At 47.9% G+C, this 14,040-nt stretch overlaps 1 protein-coding gene and 1 long non-coding RNA gene across 2 annotated transcripts; one reads left to right on the forward strand and one right to left on the reverse strand.

Moving 5' to 3' along the window:
• Positions 1-347: 347 nt before the first annotated feature.
• Positions 348-13,363, reverse strand: GGCX (gamma-glutamyl carboxylase). Its single transcript, XM_029937715.1, has 15 exons — positions 13,233-13,363; positions 12,694-12,864; positions 11,443-11,601; positions 10,949-11,114; positions 9,290-9,368; positions 8,732-8,838; positions 6,755-6,918; positions 6,151-6,416; positions 5,887-6,018; positions 5,354-5,505; positions 4,732-4,901; positions 4,437-4,567; positions 3,999-4,146; positions 3,644-3,839; positions 348-3,213 (listed from the first exon to the last, which is right to left on the reverse strand). The coding sequence occupies exons 1-15, from the start codon at positions 13,273-13,275 to the stop codon at positions 3,021-3,023; spliced, it is 2,277 nt and encodes a 758-aa protein (XP_029793575.1). The 5' UTR covers positions 13,276-13,363; the 3' UTR covers positions 348-3,020.
• LOC115290037 lies at positions 3,902-8,161 on the forward strand. The gene is made up of 4 exons (XR_003907924.1): positions 3,902-3,914; positions 5,819-5,928; positions 6,740-6,939; positions 8,033-8,161. It is a non-coding gene; the product is annotated as an uncharacterized LOC115290037 (long non-coding RNA).
• Positions 13,364-14,040: the final 677 nt, after the last annotated feature.

Consider the following 14,040-nt stretch of genomic DNA (forward strand, 5'->3'; position numbering starts at 1 on the left):
CCTACCCCTAAATAATTGTAATACTTCCCATGGTTCAGGGAAATCACCTCAAACCCCTTCATCCAGGACTGCAGGCATTTTAATAGGTTTGTAAATCCTATTTGTAGCACTAAGAAAAACCTCCCCCAAGATCTTATCTGGCTAGCACTACCTTTTTTGGCTGATGCAGTGGCCAAAATCTGCCTGTCCTTACTGTGTAGCAGGCACTCAACTGCCAGTAGCATTTTAAAATTGTCCGAGATTATGGGCATAGAAAAACAAAGGGAATGGTAGCTTTACAATTGGTCTTGAGAATTTAAACCCATTACTTTTCATCTTTCCAATGAGGGGAGTGAGTTTATTATGCCTGAAGTATTAATCCCTTTATTATAAACAGCTGTTAAAGGCTGAAAGTTACAGGTTGAGTATGTGGCACAATTGGCTTATGAGCTAGAATAAGTAAGCTAATGTGAAAAACTGAATATAGAAATAGTGAAGGTGCTATTACAAGTTTCTAAAACCCTTATTCTAAATTTGGTAGTTTGTAGAGGTTTGCAACAGAACTTGAAGCATCCCTTTTTAACTAGGAGCTAAAAGTAGAGACCAGAGCCACTTGACACAGATTTACACCAGAGAATGCTTGATTACACCTATTTAGAGGCTTAAATGTAACTGTATTGGAGGGGGAGGCAAGGTTAAGTCCTAGTATTGAAAGTCTCAAAAAGCTCTGTCGAGACCAGTAACAATTCTGACCAAATAAAGGGCATAGCGATGTGCTGGATGCCTATAGGCTTGTGGGACAGCACTAGGGAAATTAAGGCTAGGTTCAGTATTTGCCTCTACCGAATGGGAAAAAATTAAAAAATGAAGGTGAAGAAATCGTAACCAGACCATGGAGAAGTGTAGAAGCAAAGGGGTAAAATGGGGTGATGGTGATTATAAATGGTTGAAGAAGCATGAATATGGTATGGGGAGAAAGGTCAAATGTGTAGGTTAAACAAATCTGTACTGGACTTTATACAAAGTTTAAAGGAACAACTTGGTTAGGGACAAAAGAGCCAAAAGCTGGGAGTAGAATGAAATAGAAAAACTAAAGCCTGGTGAAAAGGACATTGATAGCCCATTTCCATAACAGCTGCACAGAGCCTGATTTCTAGTGAAATCTTAAAAAACAGTTTTAAGATGGTTCTTAAACAGTATTAAGGTGACCACCTATTCTCTCCACCACCCCAACATTTTCATTGGGAAGAGGTGGTGCACGAAGTTTGGGGATAGTAGCATCCTTGCCTATATTACAACTAACTGTTGAGTCCCTTCCCCAAATAGAGTTCCTTAGTCACAGAACGGGCAGGGGGTTGGGGGTTTGCAGGGGAGAGAAAATAGCTGAACTTCAAAAGGACACTGTGCCAAGGTACACTGTATCACTGAGATCTGCAAAACTATTGAAAACCAGTGGTTCCCCACGCTGTCCTTCCCAAGTGATCAGGATACCATGTGGCACAGTTACTGCCAGCTGAGGAGTAAGAGGTTCCACTTGGCCTCAGTGGGACACCCATATTCAGGCCCAACCTGCACAACTGTATCTGGTCTATCTCCAACTAGATTAGAACACAGAGGTAGTAGGAATAGATTGAAGAGGTAAAGTTGATGACTTGAAATTTAAGAAATGTGAGAAAAAAGGAAGAATCCAGGCTGATTCAGGTGGCTTGTTCAATAAAATGCAGTTGCCATTCACTAATAACGAGGTCTGAGTTGTTTAGGAGAGAGTTTGAAAGGTTTGTGGGATATCCAGATGGAGTGTGTTAAATATATAGGTGTAGGGCACAGGAAAGAAATGTAAGCAGCAGCATCAGTGGAAGCCACTGGAGAGGACATTATCGTCCCAAGTGTGTATAGTGAGAAGGCAACTGCCTACAAAGATCCCTGAGACCACTATCCAAGGCAGTGGGGTAGGGCGGGGCATGGAAACAAAGCCTGAAAACAGAGATGCAATCCTTTATCAAAGTTACTGTGACTGCCAATATACTGCCATGACAGTCTTTGCTGTGAGACCATGAACACCCAGAGCAGAGGCCTTTTTCCCCCTCTTTTCTCTATGCATTCTTACTTCTAGCCCAATGCCAGGCTTTTGAGTTTTCAAGGAACTGAGGTGCCTCCTGAATCACCCTGTACTTTGAAGCCTACAAATTAACTGTTAACATGCCCTAGTCTCATCAGTTTGGTTAATTCTTTCTTTACATCACTTTCTGCTCACAAAAGGCTAGAATAATGCTAAATATTAAGCTTATTTTTGAGAGAGCTAGTGCCAGTCATCTAAATTTCCTTATTTAACTTGGTCCTATCTATTCTCATAAGTACTACTGAAAAACTTAACTGGCTATAATAGGAACAATGAAGGAACCACAACAGTAGGGAGAAAGTTACTCTGTGCATTTAGAACTTGATCGCCATCCTAATCTTACCTGTAATTAACAAGACAAGTTTTAAGCTAACACTATTTCATAGTTATTGTCCGTGATTCTGCAAATTACAAGAGGCAGGGTATGGGACCTGAAGTTGAACAGACAAGATTCAAACCATCAATACATCTCTTATGGAGGTTGTCTTTGAAATTATATTATCTCTGAATCTTACTTTCTCCAACTGTAAAATAGGGGGCTACTGGCCACTAAGAGCTAAATGCAATAATGAAGGTACCATGTTTCACACAGTGCCTAGCATATAACAAGTACTTGAAAATAGTTTGGCATTATTGTTACCATGGCACATAAATCTCTTTCCCCAAGGAGTTGGTCACTTTAAACCAGACTCTTAGCCCTTGATCCTAGAATGCTTTTAAACCCCTCCTAGCCTCTCAGCCTTGAATTGATCAATCTTAACCTTGCTTCACTTTCTTGGCTCCTGTAAGATATCCTCTCTGAATTTAAAAGAACTATGGAGAAAAATATACAAAATATCAATTTCTTCACATTTCCAATGCATACATTGATGGTTCTCTGATTGGCTGCTCCCACATCTGTACCCTGCACATCTGACCCCCCTTAGAACTCTGAGTGCACAAGGTCAGAATTTGGCTCAGGAGGATTAGAATTTGAAGAATCTGTGTTTGAATGACTTGACTCTCCAACTGGCTCAAAGGGTCGCAAGTTTGCGTAAGTCACCTCTTGGGCCAGCTGCTCCAGGGAAGGGCGGCCTAATACCAGATTTCGCAGTGAGATACAAGTCATCAGGAAGCTGAAAAAGAGGGAAAAGACCACCTAGTCCAAACTCCTGTTTCTACACAGGAATTCCTGCTGAACCCCTTGTGGCCACCTGGTCCTACTTCTCTCAGGCGTAAGTGAAAATCTCCCGCCCAGTGACCCACCCATCCCAGCTGGAAGGGCACACTGCTCCTTATATGGTCCAGTAAAGGATTCCAGAGTGCAGCAGGGATAACCCACAAGGAGGCTAGTGGTGAGCTGAGGCAGAACAAGACAGCAGGCCATCAGATGCAGATCATTTAGTTTTCCATTACATCAGGGAGAAAAGAATGGAGAGGGAAAAAGATATTTAATACTAGACTGTCCTTTCTTGGGATAGTCCTACCTGTTACCTTCACCAGAGAAGTTACCCAACTTGCAAACATCTGATGGCAATGACCAGTACTGTTGTCAGTATAACTCACCTGCGGCGAAAGATATAGAGCTTCCGTAGCAAGAAGCGGAAGAGCCGCTCACGGAAAGGGGTATTTCTCCGGCGTTCAAGCTCTTGGAGCCTTCGCTGGCGTCTAAGAAAAGTCTGAACCAGAGGTGTTGGCTCAGGGCCTCCTTTCACTTCCCCTTCCAGCAGAGGTTGCAGTTCTGGAGGTAGAGGCCCCATTTCTGTCCAGAAGATGGCAAGAAGAGGAGTCACTGAGATCATTCTCTTTTAGAACGCTCACCAGCCGGAAACTACAGGTTCACTCTTTAATGGCTAGATCCTCATTCATAACCCTGACTTGTAACCAGGTACTCTCTTAGCCCAACTCTTCATACACTCACCGGTTCCATTCTCCACCTTCTCCTTTAGTTCTTGCAGATATGCCATGTCCTGCTCCAGTGCAAGCTCCGTAGTGTTGACATAGATGTACATGTAGCAGGAAGGACTGGGTGACGTCGTATACACCTTATGGTACTCACCAGCGGGCAACTGACAAGGGAAAAGAAATGGACATATTTCACTCTCTAACCTTTCCGGGTGGCCTATGAGCTTCCTACACGCCAGCCCCCAATCCACCCCCCTTCTCCCTCCCCACCCCCAGCCTAGGCATCTTTCTTCTCATTGTGTTTTGGAGTCCAAAGGAACTGACTTCTAGAATCCTGGATCAGGCTATTCACATCCCTGGGGGCTCCTGCTTTTTGAGCCCCCACTTTGGCATCCATAGTAAATTAACTCCGCTCATCTAAACTTTTCTGCCATTGTTAATTCCAGCAAAATACCTGCATTTTCTCTCCCTCCTGAAGAGTCTGATTCTTTTGTTCTGCCACCAGCTCCACAATCACCTCCCCCTGCAGCAGCTGAATGCTAGTGTTGCCCAGGTCTTCACTGACAAAATTCTCCAGGTGCAGCCCTGCCAGGGGCAACAAAGTTCCCCAGCTCACCCCATGGAAGATGAAATCATTCCCTTTACCACTACCACCCTTCAGGTCTCCAGAACATTCCTCCCATCAGGAATGCCCCTGGCCAAGGAAGCCACAAGGAAAAACAGCAGAGGTTCTCTGCTTTCCTCCATACCAGGGAAATCTGCAATGAAAACCACCTCAGTGTGGTTGTCCAGGCTGCTCTTGATTTCCTGTAACTTGGTCCTCCAGGGAGATAGGTCCATCAGCAGCGGCTGTAGCCAAGGGGTGCGCTGGAAGGGAGACCAGGCGGCCTGCACGATGTCCACACGAGGGTCAAAAATCCTTAGGAAAGAAAACCATGTTCTAAAGAGACCACAGCACCCACCCACCAGAGTTTCTGGTTTCTGTTCCCTTCATCACTGTTCCCAGATAGAGTGAACAGGGTTTCCAAATAGAAGAAATGGCTTATGTTAGCATATTATTGACAGTCTAGGGCAGAGAGAGAGAGAGATTCTGGAGCACTGGGAAGAATGGGGGTTAGTGGCCACCTGAGGAAAATTGTCTTAACAGCCTCTAAAAACAACAAAACAAAAAGCCCAAGTCAGTTACCTTTTCTTCTGGTTGATGGTGCCCCCTGCTGGAAGCAATCAGCTATGCCCACCACCAGGTCAACAGGGACATGCACCAGAGGACAGACAGCTTTTCAAGCAAGACAACACTGGGGAACATGGGCTATTCATCTTGGCAAAAGGAGTGGGACTTCGTTTTTCCCCTTCTCTGTTCCCCTTGCCCACCTCTGCTGGAAGCGGTCATTGATGGAGACCCAAATATCAAAGTAAATCTGGGGCTCCGTGACATTGTACTTGGGAAGCAGTCGGCTCAGGCAAGTAGCATATTGCTTCAGCATGTCCGCGTGATCCTTCCATCGCCGGCTCTGTGTGAATACCTGCCCCAAACCCCGACGTTAGTCTAACCTCGTCATCATCAATCTCCCAGAGAGGTCATGCACTGCCAGCGGCACTAAGACAGCCCTGTCCGGTGCCTGTTTTGACCAGGAAAAAAAAAGCCCTGAACTTGTCTCTGGGGAAGAATTTTTTATTGCTGGGCTTCTTATACTTACCTTTCCTAAATCTCATTTCAATTCAAAGGATGCAAATGACACTGCCCTATTTGAACTTACACTAAAGAAGGGTCAGCCTGGCTCCTGAGAGGACAGAGTGGGCAGAGTGGGCCTAACTTTGTTTTATATTTACATTTAGGACCAAATCAGACCCCATGCTCAAGGGAGCTCTGAAGAACAGTAAGCTGTCAGCATCAGACATCTCACCCCGGGGTTAAGGTAGCCCAGCTCGCCAGTGCGGCCATCCCGGTAGGTGATCTTCACGTGCTGGTGGGAGCGTGAGTGTACCATCATGTCCCAGGAATAGCCATACAGCCCATTCGTCCAGTTGTTATAGCCCTGAAAAAGCAGGGCAGAGGCGATCAGCCTGACAGGTCTCATCCCAACCCCATTCTGAACCGACACAGCCCCACACTCCCTTAACGCTGTGACCCCTGCCACTTCCCAACCTAAGCCCCAGCCCACGCATACCTGGGTGAGGAAATGAGAATAGGGCAGGAAGAGCTGCTCCAGGAGGTAGAGCAGGGTGAAGGCGGCGCCCAGCTGATGGCGCAGCCCTGGCTTCTGGCCACCTTTGGCTCGGCTCCTCTTATACACGCAGGACACACTGGGCTGAGGGGCAGCCTTGAGGGGCAGCAGCTCTTGCAGCCTTTCAGGGAAGTGAGATACTAGCTTCCGGGGCCACTCAGGGGAGCAGAAGAGGGGGCTGCTGGCGAGCATGACGTAGGGGAACATACCTAGGAAAGTAGGGAGAAAATAAGAGTTTCAGGAGTTTGGTTGGGGGGAACGTGGGTAATCCCCTCAAGCCCCCTCCTCTAGGAAGCCTCTCCCACTTGTGATGAAAGAAGTTCTTAACTTGAGGGTTCTTACATCCCTGAGATTCCTTCTTACACAACACACTGAGCCCAGAGGCCCCAGTCCTATCCTCCTGTTTATCGCCATTTTCCGATGGCTACATCTGGCTCAGTTTAACTCCAGTTCCCATCGCCATCTCCCACTCCCAGACAATGTCTCTGGCCAGTCCCTCCCCGCAAACCAGCGGCTTCCCGTCTCCTACCAGACCACAGGTACTGACCAATGCTGAAAAGCTGGGAATTCATGCAGTGGAAGTAGGACACGAAGAGGAGGCCAATTGGCCTCGAGGCATCAAAGAAGAGCAGGAAACCAGCTGAGAGGTCGAGCAGCAGTCCGCACCAGTGCACCACTAGCAGACTGGTCATCTCCTCGGACAATACTAGTCTGTAGACACGAGGGACAAAGGTCAGGCACTAGCCTACCGGAGAACCCAGCATTCATAGCACAATCGCAGCAAATGTACCTCTGCCACCCTGTCCTTGCCAAAGGACGTACCATAGCAGGCGGGTAGAACTCTGCACAAAGACACCCTATGGTAGAGTTTCCAACCCCTTTCCATTTCCACACACTTTAGGTATTCAATTTTTTTTCAACATGCCCTATGTAATAAGGGCAGATTTCACAGAGCCAATTTGATTGAGAGGTGAGTGTGTTTGGAGGAGTAGGTTCTTTTTTTTTTAATGTTTATTTTTGAGAGAGAGAGATGGAGACAGAATGAGTGGGGTAGGGGCAGGGGGCAGAGGGCAGAGAGAGAGGGAGACACAGAATCCAAAGCAGGCTCCAGACTCTGAGCTGTCAGCACAGAGCTCAATACAGGCTTCAACGTACAAACCATGAGACCATGACCTGAGCCAAAATCTGATGCTTAACTGACTGAACCACCCAGGAGCCCTGGCAGTAGATTCCTCATGGAGTTTATAAATGAAAAGAAACTGGGGTGCCTGGGTGCCTCACTTAGTTAAGAGTCCGATTTCAGCTCAGGTCATTGTCTCGCAGTTCATGAGTTCCAGCCCTACATGGGCTCTAGCGCAGAGCCTGCTTCTGATTCTTTGTCTCCTTCTCTCTGTCCTTCCTCTCCAGCTCATTGTGTCAGAAGATAAATATTTAAAAAGGAAGGGAGGGGGGCGCCTGGGTGGCTCAGTCAGTTAAGCGTCCGACTTTGGCTCAGGTCATGATCTCACAGTTCGTGGGTTTGAGCCCCACATTGGGCTCTGTGCTGACAGCTCAGATTCTGGAGCCTGTCTTCAGATTCTGTGTCTCCCTCTCTCTCTGACCCTCCCCTGCTCACACTGTCTCTCTCTCTCTCTCAAAAATAAATAAAACATTTAAAAAAATGTTAAAGAAGGAGGGAGAGAGAGAGAGAGAAAGAAAGGAAAGAAAGAAAGAATGAAAGAACGAATGAAAGAAAGAAGGAAAGAAAGAAAAATTTAAAAAGTGAATGGCTGACTAGGGCACCTGGGGGGCTCAGTGGATTAAACCATCCAACTCTTGATTTCAGCTCAGGTCATGATCCCCCAGTCTGTGAGTTCGAGCCCTGCACTGCGTTCTACACTGAAAGGGCACAGCCTGTTTGGGATTTTTCTCTCCCTTCTTCTCTTCCTGCCCCTCCTGCGTGTGCACTCACTCTCTCTCTCTCAAAATAAATAACTAAACTAACTAAATAAATAGTCAATGCCTAACATAATGAAGTCAAATTTTTGGAACCAGGAAAGAACAGGAAAGAAGAAAGAGAACAAAGCAAAACACGAGCCAAGACAAAACTGGAGGAAAGGAGAAATCAAGAGAGGCACACCTCTGTTTTCTAAAGAGTTGGCAACAGTGACTTTGACAGGGCAGGGATGCTGACTGTCCATCTGTGTACACTGGCTGAGGAATCCCAGGGAGAGGCCAGGTGGCAACACAAGGCCCCACCCATGGCAGCTGACAGGAGCACAACTCATTCACCATGTCATTTCATCCTGACTTTCCTCTTCTTTTAGTTTTTTCCCTTTGTCCTTACCCGTATCATAGGTCTCCCAGGGGCAAGTAGGCCTAGATCTTTTGGTATCACTGACTCTGCCTTTGGCTGAGTAGGAAGATGAGTGGCCAGAGGAAAGCATGTGGCAAATTCAGGCAAAGCATCACTGCAGATGGGGGGTAGGGGAGTCACCTGCTGTGGACCCGTGCCTCAAAGAACTCTGCCCTGACTGCCACTCACTTGAAGGGACTGAAGAGCCAGTGCCGAGACAGGTACTCCATGGAATAGCCTTCAACCCAGTCTGCGTCCAGCTTTTTCACACCCGCGATGAAATACACAATGAAGATCTGCAAACACAAAATGTAAAACAAATGTTCAAACAAGAAAAGGAACCTTGTTTTCTACAGATGACTGGCAGTAACACAAGTTCTGATCTGAATTCAGGGGCCTAAGGAAGATTAGATCCATTCACTCATCTGGGAGAGTCACTCATCCAACAAGTATTTACTGACATGCCACCAATGCCAGGCACAGTGTTAGGTACCAAAGAAAGACATGAAGCATATCTCTCTCATGAAGATGTTAATCTCCCAGGGATAAAGCTCTATTCTTTCTATGACAAGATGAGAGAACCCAGAGCCTAGGGGACTGGAAACAACAGGAGAGGCAGCCTAGCTTTCCAGCAAAAGGAAGCAAGGGAAGATGGAGGGAGGCAGAGTACAGTGCGGTCTGGCAGCCGGTTGGCCACGCTGACAGCGGCTATCAAAGAGCACCTCCGTCTGTCCCCCAGTCCTGTACCTGGCCCCGCAGGACAGCGTAGTTCCAAAGGGGCACGTGGGCATTCCGCTTACGGGCATTCAGCAGGCCGTCCACAGACCTACCCCAAGGAAGCAAGGAGTAGGGAGAGCTGCTTAGTCCAGCACATTTCCATCCTCCTTTTTAAATGTAAGAACCTATCCCAGGATGTCTCCCCATATCCTCTCGGGCCCTGCAGGCTATTCTGAGGCTTTTTAGAATTATATGAGCAAATTTAACAGTGATTCAGTTATAAGAGAAATGTTTACTAGTGAGTTACAACAACAAAGAGTTCAGTGTTTACCATTAGTTGTTAGTAAATTAGTTTGTCCTGATGGAACAAATCAGGGAAAGGACCCCAGTGCTAGAATATGACTGAATTTGAAAAGGTGAGAATTTGAGAAGAGTGTTTGGAAGAGCTAAAGGTGTATGTGAATATATACTGCAGTTTAAAAAAAAAATCCAAAATCCAAGACAAACGGACATTTCATAGACCTAGATGCCAGGGTCTAGGGCTGGAGGGTACCTGCTAAGAGATTACCTTGGGCGAGATACCCAAGATATTAAGACTAAATGTATTTTAGGGGGGCAGAGGCAAAGCAGGTTTTCAAGACAATGAATAAGCAGAGAAGTTGGGAAAGGGGCAGTTTACACTTGCAGTTGAGAGCACTGCAGTACATAGTTAAGAAGACCTGGATTCTCACTCGTGCCTCTTAGCCTGGTGGGTGACCTTGGACCAATCCTTTACTTCCCTCTGCCTTAGTTTCCTCATCCATAAATAGAATAGCACTATGGACCTCATGGCATTGTAATGAGGAAAAATCCCTGAGGAAGGGATAGGTATTTTTTCAAATTGTGTAAGAATGATAAAAATGAAACTTTTTGGGAGTATTCTGTCAAAACTGAGTCTTAATTTTATATGATCAGAGTTGGCTATTTGGAACAGATTTAAAGGCTTATCAAACGGGCATCTGTATGTTATATTAACAAGTGAAAATTAATTAATGACTGATAAATCACTAACAAACTTACTATTTGAGGTTTTGTCCCTATACCTATCTTCCTGATATTTCATATTTGCATATTTACTTTCACTTAATGGGGAGGATCCCTAGAGATCATCTGCCCTGCCACCCTGTCTCCGATCCCTTCACCGCCTCCCCTCAAAGATGGGTCACCTAAGCCAGAGGTGGGGGAGGGTTGCCTCCTTCCAGGACAGCACTGCTAAGCAGCCCTGGGGGCCCTCTCCTCATATGACTCTGCCTCACAGCATCTGCTACTCTTGGCTCTAACTCTGCCCCCCTGGGCTCACACAGAGTAAGTCTGCTCCCTCTTCCACATGACCACCCTTGAGGTATCTGAAAACATCTATGTCTGGCTTTAGTCTTCTCTTCTTCTAAGAGGATTACAGGAAGTAGATCGATCAAGGCACCTGGGGATATACGGAAAGAGTGAAGGGTTGGGAATGGAGCCATTTTGCCTTTTGTCATCCCAGGCCCCCTCCCAAATTCATCCGAATCAAAGTGTGACCCTGCGACCACACTTTGCAAAGCATGGTTGAAAACACGCTTGCTGGGGCAAATTCTAGGATCTCACTGGGCGCCCACGACTGGTAACCATCCTGACCCAGCCAACCCCTCCCCCTTTCCGCTAGACTCATACCAGTAGTGGTTTGCATCCGTGAATGCCAGCTGAAAGGCCAACAAACCATACAGATAGGAGTGGTTGTTCCACGACGTCTTGTCCAGGAGAAACACATACCAGTACGGCAGCAGGAACAACACACAGCTCATCCGGTAGCACAGGCCCAGCATCATGCCCAGCGCCCCTGGGATATGTGGGGGAGAGAATTAAGAGGTCAAAGGGTCACCACAGGCCCAGCTCCCCTAAGACAGGCTGTGGGTGGGATCAAGAAAAGTCATAGGACATTTTGTAATCGGGTAAAACTAAATGAAAATTAAACGTTACTTTAAAATTTTAAAAAAGACTTATCGGGTCACAGCTCAGATGACACACAGGTTAGCAAGATGAAATCATGAATTGCAGCAGAAGTGAAATAATGAACCCAAGACTTTGGTCATTCACCAGCATGCTTTGTATTTCTTTGTCTTAGGTGGGCCAGGTAATACTCCCATCTCTCCCACACTTTCCCTCACCCAGAAACATGACGGTATAGACAAGATACATCCAGTCAAGTGGTAGTGGCTGCAGAGCATCCAGCAAGGGGAAGCGGCACACCTCCAGCCCATCCAGGTATCTTCGGTCCAGGGAGCTGAGCCCCCGCTCCTGGGGAATGTCCAACACCATCATCAGCCCTGAGAAGGTAGTTGAGGAGGGGCCGTTAGGCCTTAGCAAAGGAGGCGGTGGAACATACTGGAATAGAGCGGAGAACTCCCTGCTCTGGGGACAGACTTTTTGCCTAACCCTGGCTCTGCCACTTATTCATTCATTCAACAATAACTACTGAGCGCCGACTCCATGCTAGGCATGATGCCGGTTTTGTGCTCTCAGATGGCCACTGTTCCTCAGTGAGCTGATGCCTCATTCCCTATTTGAGAAAGGGGCTCATCTTTTACAGGCTGACGAGGATTAAATAAGTGTACAAAATGCTATAAACACTGTTTGGGTTTTGATCACTTAAAGTCTGAGCTACGAGGCACAGAAAGTGTTCTAGGGTGGTGCTTCTCAATCTTTTCCACCTCCTAGCACACTTGGGACACAGCACTTGGCTTACACACTAAGCAAACAGAAGCAGCTACTCAGGTCAGGAGGCCAGTTCCAGTTTAGGCAGGGTTTCTCAACCTCAGGGCAATCACATTTTAGGCTGGTTAATTATTTGCACCATAGGTCACAGCATCCCTGACTCCTAAGTAGCCAACTACTACTTCTTCCCTCGAGTTGTGACAAATAAAAATGCCTACAGACATTGCCAAATGTCCCCTGGCCAGCAAAACCGCCACCAGTTGAGAACCACTGGGCTAAGGGATGGGTATCTCAGCACATCTGTAACCCATTCCAAGCACACATGTTCTGGCCTATGAGTTAGGAAACTGGATTCGGGAGTCACAGCCAAAATGTCTGCCCAGTCACCTAGCCATTTCTCTGAGGTCTAGTCCTTAGTATAGTTACTGGGCAACTTTAGGCCACAAGCAAAACGGGTCTCTGTTCCTCTGCCTCTATATTTCCTATGACCTCAGATCAAAGCATTTCTGGCCTCCAAACCCTAATCAGAGGAGACAAAGCTGGATTTGATCCTAAACTCCACAAAGATCTCTTCCACGTATCAGTATCTTCAGCTCTGAGGAAAAGGGAGGCAAATCATTAAGTAAGTAACGAAGAAATGCACAAAGGAGGATTGTTATTCTCCCACCCAGCACACACGGGCCCCTCCTAGAAACCCGACTTACCAAAGAGAAATCGGAAGACAGCCAGGCTGGCAGGATCCGTTGGTCGATTCAGCAGGGTCACCAGCCTCCCCCAGCCGGAAACATCTGTCCACTCAAAACCCAAGAGTTTCCCCATTCCGCTGCCCTGCCTGGGCCCTGAAGTCTGTCCAGCCTTGTCTTTCTGTACTTTGTCTGCAAACAACAAACAGAGAAAGTGCGTGTGCAGGTGTGGAGATGGACGTGCTTTAAAATCGGCTCCTCCCTAAATCATAGAAATCATGGCCCCAACAGCCCCAGGGTTTCTGCCTAACAGGTTCAGCCACAGATTCCTAAGTACTCGAAACACCCTTGCAGTGCAGCCCCTCCTTCTGGATCCTCCAATGCCCCAGAACCTCTCGCGCCCATCGTCACCCTAAATCCTCGGACTACGATCTCTCTCTACAAGCCCCCTACCTAACAGAGGTCCCCTTTCCGGAGTCTCACAGGGCAGTGCTACCGCTCCCGCCCCTCTGACACCAGGGCCCCTCTCTCTGCGCCGCAGGGGAGGACTCTGAGCTTACGGGAGTCCGACGGGGCCCGCGCGGACCCGGCAGTCACCGCCATGGCTGCAAGGAGCTAAGACGGCCACAGCAGGCGCGCTGGAGCAGGGAGCATCCCGACGGATCACTTCCCTAGGCCCCGCCTCCCCGACACATCAGCAGACGCGCGGCTGGCCGCAAAGCGCCGCGACTGTCGTGGAGAGCTTTGGCCGGCTGCGCCGTCTCCCTGCTTGGCGGCAAAGGGAGGGGCGAGCAAAGGCCTCGGTGGGCTTCATTGTACCCCGTGGCCGAGGAGTATCGAGGATGACCCAGACCTGCCTCGCTTCGGTCGCCAGGCCTGTCTCGCCGCCGAAGCGTTCCGAAGTCTCTCGAAGCCCCTCGAAGCTTTCAGCCTTAAGATGTCTCGGAGTTCTGGCAACTTCTCTGGGCTCCTCCCGCGCCCATTAGGTGTCTCCAGGTCGTGGTGTCCCTGCGGTGCTCCCAGACAAGAGCGATGCGGGTGCAAATGTTAGACTGTTCCCCAGAGAGGTTGACCTCTGAGTTGAGGACCCACCTGGAAGGACTGTCCCGGCATAGGGAGAGGGTGCGAGTTACTTTATTCTCTCTTCCAGTACCTGCCAGGGACCAGAGGGATGAAATCAGCTGGGACACGGGAAGCGCACAACTGCAGAGGGGAGGTAGACTTGGGCCAGTGCGTACATACAGTGTGGTCGGTCAGGGAGGATTCCTAGAGAGGTGAGGCTTGACTAGCACTGTAATATCTATTTTCTGCACTGGCATTGCCCAACTGCATCACTGGAAGGCTTCCTAGAACAGCGGTTCTCACATG

The sequence above is a fragment of the Suricata suricatta genome, chromosome 4 (assembly GCF_006229205.1).
Source record: "Suricata suricatta isolate VVHF042 chromosome 4, meerkat_22Aug2017_6uvM2_HiC, whole genome shotgun sequence".
Taxonomy (NCBI): domain Eukaryota; kingdom Metazoa; phylum Chordata; class Mammalia; order Carnivora; family Herpestidae; genus Suricata; species Suricata suricatta.